The following is a 6069-nucleotide window of genomic DNA, read 5'->3' as shown; positions in this document are numbered from 1 at the left end:
ATGGCAACACTAGGCTCCAATCTAATTTGGCAGAGTTTCTACAGCTGGATGCCCTTCCTAACGCCAACCACTCAGAGAGTGTAGTGGGTGCTTTTACGTGTCACCATATATATATATATATACACACACACACACATAATCATCATACACACACACACATATGTATACACACACACATATACACACAGATATACATACCTACATATATATAAATATACATGCATACCCTCCCCAGCCCCACCTCACCCCCGCCACACACATACACATATTTTTAAAAATTTTTACATGGGAATCTTCTGTGAAATACTCCGAGATGGTCTAAAAATAAACTCCATCCAGTTGTGTAAAAAGCCCTTGTTGTGTACATTATTATAAGCATAAATACCACAGAAAGTTTTCTTGCGCACCAATGCCTGATGCAACTCTTGTGATGTGATGTTCTGACTGATCAGCAAAATCTGCTGTAAAAATGCCAAGAGCATAACTGCAGTGCTTATTGAAACATAGCAAGCTGTCACAAAGCTAATGGATGTTCTGGAAAACAAGAGAATAGAATATTGTTAAATTCATAGTTAGTTATTTGGTTATTTGTGTGATGCCAAGTAAAAGTTTTAAAACAATACTGTCATAATAATAATGAGCCTTTTCAATACACTGCTCAGTTGCACTGCAGCTCATCAGAAAAAGTTACATGAGGGGACAGAAAACAGACATATAAATCAACTAAGAAAAGACAGCAATGAAAACTAGATATATATATATATATACATAGTACAATGGATAAAACATAAAAAAGCAAGAAAGGGAACAATAAAATAGCCATAAAAAGGAAAGGGTGCTTTGGCACATCAAGAGTAATGTTGACTAATTTCAGGAAGCACAGAATTTTGGAGACAAGACAATATTGTGTAAAAAAATTTTTTTGTCTTTGGTCAGGAAGTGTTCTTATTTGGTTCTATTTAGAAATCAAGGGAAATGACTACTATTCCCTTCAAACTTTGCTTTGTGCTTAGGACATCAATGTTTTGAAACTGACCTGTTTTCCATTACATTTCAGACAGATTCAGCACTGAGTTGCTGAAGCAGAAATATCATTGTAACAAATATTCTGCTCAATACCACATATTTGCTTGTCAGTTGCTTGACTGTAACCACTTAAACATATCCCTTAGTGACTGACAATATGTGCATCTCTGATCATGAGCAGGAGTAGTTGGGGAGGAATTCTTTGGGGTTTGAATAAATGTAACAAAAGCAAAGTTTGAAGGAAATAGCCATTTTTCATACTTTCTATGGGTAAGCAAATAGGAAATAATAGTTGCTATCTAAGAACAAAAATCATGTTACACAGTGTAACAGATTATTGTTCAGGTCATAAATGATTTTTGCTAATTTCTGTTGTCTTTAATGATTAGGTAATTTTTGTATTAACATAATTAACTCTTAAGTATTTAAACTAGCCATATCTGGCCAAAATATCTTATTTGCTTTATGTTCAAACAGGCCAGATTCAACCTCTCACACTTATGCTACAATGTCAATCTAAATATCAAAAATCAGATCATCAAAATCTCAAAGCTACAAGGTAATACATGACTAATTCAAAACAATGTGAATAAATAAGCATTAAATCTGACAATAATCTAAATGCTAAGATCACTTGCACTTACAAGTGATATGGCTATAGTAAAGGGTGGTGGGGGTAGCTTTATGTTAGATGATGAAAGGTACGAAAGAGGGGCGGGAACAAGTCTTTAGCTGTAGAGGAAATACATAGCTTCTCAATTTATACAAGGGTGGGTGGGAATAATAAGTGTGGGGCTGGAAAGTGGGGTAAAATAATGGTGATGAAGTATCAGAGTGGGCCCTGGAGGTTGGGCAGAAATGCGAAGGGTGGGTAGATAGGGTTTGCAAGAGTGTATAAGAAAAATAGGAGATGGTTAGAGATGGAGTAGTTGTTCAAATAAACTAATTAAGAACATGGGTTGAAGTGGGGTGGGGTCGATGATAAATATGTTAGCTAGAAGATAGGGGACAGTAGATGATGACTAGAGAATGGATAGGGTTGAGGGGTGAATATAGTGAATGGTGAAGGAGTAATCAATGATACATAAGAGTTGAAGAGAGAGTGTGAAGTGTAGGTGTTGACTGGCAGTTCAGAAGGGGTGGAGACCAACAGAATAGTAATAATATAATAGACAGGAGAAGGATGAGAGAAAGGGAAATGACATGTGAGTGGAGAGATAGACATAGCATAGGGTAATCTCTAAAACAGTACACATAGCTAATAATCACAACAAAAGAAGAAATATTTTTTATGTTCTTTTACTTACTGGAAGTCACTGTAGATAAATCTACAATCATTTGGGAAGAGAATCCAGTTAAAATACATCTCTGGTGTACACACTGTGGTAAATGTTAAATGAGAACCATACAGACCGCAGAATAGAAAAAATATCATGCAGACTATGAATATTCGGTGGTTATTGGCACCAATACAGTTGTCGATCCTATAGTTTGAAGACAACAGAATAAAGGAAAGATGTAGTTTGTAAAATTCATTTTAAAAATTTAATCTGGAAACAACAACAATAATAATGATTTCATTTATTCGCCACAAGGGCAAAGGATGAGGGGGACAATACAAAGACAGACATAAAATGTTGGGGTTCACATATAATGAAATCATAAAAAAAAAAAGAAAAAAAAGTATACACAGTATACACTGAAAAGGAAGGGACATATGAATAGCATACAAAGGTTTAAAAAAAATGGCAGGGAGGATGATAGAGGTGTAACTTTCCTGGTACAGGAAGACCTCTAGAGATAATTGAGGAACCCCACTGTCTGAGATTTCCTGGAAACCCCAGGAGCAAGTGCCCTCTCCAATTCCTTGTCTCCGACTCACAGGTCTACACTTAGAGAGGTACCGTCCACTCTTACCATTTTTGCAACTTTCACCCACCTTTCAACAAACTCACTCGAGGACAGCACTTCCTTCTCCACCCTCAATTTCCTTTTCAGGTGAAACTTGAAGAAGTCAATGAGAGATCTACCAAAGAGGAATATATCTGTCTTCATGCCTTTTAGCCTTGTCCACCAAAGGAAAACTGCCTTGCCTGCCCAATTGAAGGAGGGCAGTATTGCAATCATCATTATAGATTTGGCCGACAGACAAATCCATCCTACATGTGACAGCAGCTGTTCAACATAACCCCACAAGTCAACAATGCTTGGTCACTGAATGAGAATAATAATAATTATAATTATAATAATAATATTTTCTTTATTAACCATTAAGGGTTCACATGGTGATGCTACAGGACAATACAATGTGGGGTTACATAAAAGGCATGTAAAAAGTAAAAAAAAAACAGTCACAATAAAAAAATCATAACAATGAATAATTCCCGAAAGAGGAAGACTTCTTAGGGCTGCTAATGGAGACCCCCACCAAACTTCGGTCACCCTGACCACTAGGGCAAGCACCTTCTCAACATTGTCCTCCTTCAACCTACAAGCACATGTTAAGAGTAGGCCTGTTCAATCAGACCATGCTTGCAACATTCACCCATCTTTTAACAAAATTGCTGTGAGGTAACACTACCCTTGCTACCCTCACTTTCCGTTTCAAGTGAAACTTCAAAAAGTTGAGGGCTTGGCTGAAGAGTTCAATCTGTTTGACCACACAACCTCTTTTGCTAAAGCTACCAGACAGAGAAACACTGCCTACCCTTCCCAGCTAAAGGAAAGCAGTGGGTTAATCTTCACAATGGACTCAACTGATAGCTCAGTCCATCTTACACATGACAACACAAACTGACAAGTTAGCAATGTTTAAGCACTGGACAAGAGTGTACAGAACACTCTGTGCACTTCACAGGCAAGTCTGGCTTACAGCACTTCCATGTCTGTAGAATTTATCCCAAACTAGTAATGGCCCCTGGTAGCACTGCCCAGCTAAGGATTTCTGGAAATCAACCATAGGCCCCAGCCCGAAAGTTCCCCAGAACAAACCAGCCAGTTGATTCTCATCAACACCCAGAGTCTCCCTGAGAATGTTGTCACCCTTGCCCAACACTTACCCTCTATAGAATGCCAGAGTGAAACTTCTATGACCACATTGCCTGACTAACAGAAGATTGTGAGTGCCTGACAGCACTCTAGGTGCCAGGCACCCTACCTTGGTCTACATTTGATCCAAGACTGCATCTCGGTCAAAGAGACAAGCTGTGGAAAATCTTGTCTGATAAACAGCAACCATACCTGATCACCGTCAAGGAAGTGCTGGATGTGTCATAGCCTCAGCACATGTCTGTACATCAGCAGTCATGACATACCCAGCCCTCCATTCAGCAGGTTTTAACAGTAAATGGAGCACCTGACCAGTGGAACATGTCCCTTCCACAGAAAACAGAAAAGCACGTGTTCCACTTTGGTCAGACATAAAGTGGGGCAAGGCACAATGGTCAGGTGATAATATATAATGGACGTGATGTAAGTACTTGCTACTTCTGCTCAACCTCTTGGCCCATTTCTGGGTGAAACTGGCCACCTTGCTCATCATTTCATCCCGGTTCTTCTCCACCTGGAGATCCAGACCAAACCAGACCCTGAGCAATTTAACCAGTTCCCACATCCAGTGTCCCACAATGTCATTGGATGGCATGGACCTGTCTCTCCAGGTGCCAAGCTGCAAGATCACTGATTTTCTTGCTCAATATTTACTCCTGTCACCACCTTGTATTCCTTTAGGACAGTTCCAGCCAGGTCTATGTGTTTGCTGTTGTTGTTGCTGCTGTTCTCTGTACTTTCTTTTCTGACCACATCATCTAAATGGCAGGAAAACAATATCAAAACAGCTGTTCCAACTGCCTTCACTTCCCTTGATTTGGGAAGCCATATTGATATTTTTTGTTTTAAAACATTAAATTTGCAATTTAAAATCTCAGAATTCACCCTTAAAATGTGAATTCTCACTAGGCCAGCTCACCCCATTTGCAGAGAGCTGAGTTATTTAGTTAATAGTCTTAAAAAATTTGGAATACCAACTAATAAAACAACAAATTTTAAAGGAAACTTACAAGTTGCAAACAAACATCCTGTTGATTCAGACACAAATAATAATAATCATAATAATAATAACAGTTTCAAATTTTGGCACAAGGCAGCAATTTTAAGGGAACTGTTCATTTCCCCCAGGGCTCAACCCAAGCAGGATGAAAAGCAGTCAAGCTCAGAAAAATTTGAACTCAAAATATAAAGAACCAGAATAAATACCAGCAAACATTTTGTCAGGCACTCTAATGATTCTGTCAAGTTAGAGTCTGTTTGAGGTTATAAAATCAGGCGATGGGAAGAAAGGGCGAGTGGTGGAGAAATGAGATGAAAAGTATACATGGTATACAAAATATATTGATGATGCAGTCCTGAAACAAGGGAGCCTCCAAGTAGTGTCAATTAAAGGACATCTCCCCATATGTGCGTATATATATATATATATATATATATATATACTTCTCTACCTTGTTGCACATTTATGTGCTTACTCCGGTATATATATATATATATATATATAATAATCTAAGAGAGTTAGGGGTTATGAATCCAACCCACTAAGGGAAAATATCTATCCAATATACTGCTTGGAGGGTACCCAATTATTATTACACTAGTGTTTTTACCAAGTGCAATAAGTGGGTGCGGGTAAAAGGAGGTTTTACCCTAAATTTATATAGCAATAAGAAAATGGAGGGGAATATGTGGTACTCATCAACCTGCAGACACTGTACTATGTTAATTAACCTATTTATTTTTCAACCAAAAGGACAATAAAGACAATATACAAATACATATGACACACTATGTGATATCAACAATTAAAAATTAAAAATTAAAAATTAAAAATTTGATATGACATAGTGTGTCATATGTGTTTGTATATTGTCTTTATTGTCCTTTTGGTTGAAAAATAAATAGGTTAATTAACATAGTACAGTGTCTGCAAGTTGATGAGTACTACATATTCCCCTCCATTTTCTTATTGATATATCATCATCATCATCGTTT

General features: G+C 37.7%; 1 protein-coding gene across 3 annotated transcripts in view; it reads right to left on the bottom strand.

The window, feature by feature from the left end:
• Window positions 1–6069, bottom strand: part of LOC106870013 (palmitoyltransferase ZDHHC23) — a 32884-nt gene continuing 26815 nt past the window's right edge. For 2 of the 3 annotated variants that reach the window (XM_014915975.2, XM_014915977.2), the window contains 2 exons: window positions 2334–2510; window positions 1–534 (listed from right to left, as the gene is read on the bottom strand). In XM_014915975.2, the coding sequence (XP_014771461.1) occupies window positions 282–534; window positions 2334–2510 (430 nt within the window). In that variant the 3' untranslated portion in view covers window positions 1–281. The remainder of the gene's footprint in view (window positions 535–2333; window positions 2511–6069) is intronic. The other variant, XM_014915978.2, reaches the window with a different exon arrangement.

The sequence above is a fragment of the Octopus bimaculoides genome, chromosome 5, assembly GCF_001194135.2.
Source record: "Octopus bimaculoides isolate UCB-OBI-ISO-001 chromosome 5, ASM119413v2, whole genome shotgun sequence".
NCBI lineage: Eukaryota > Metazoa > Mollusca > Cephalopoda > Octopoda > Octopodidae > Octopus > Octopus bimaculoides.
This window is presented reverse-complemented; position numbering and strand designations above follow the sequence as displayed.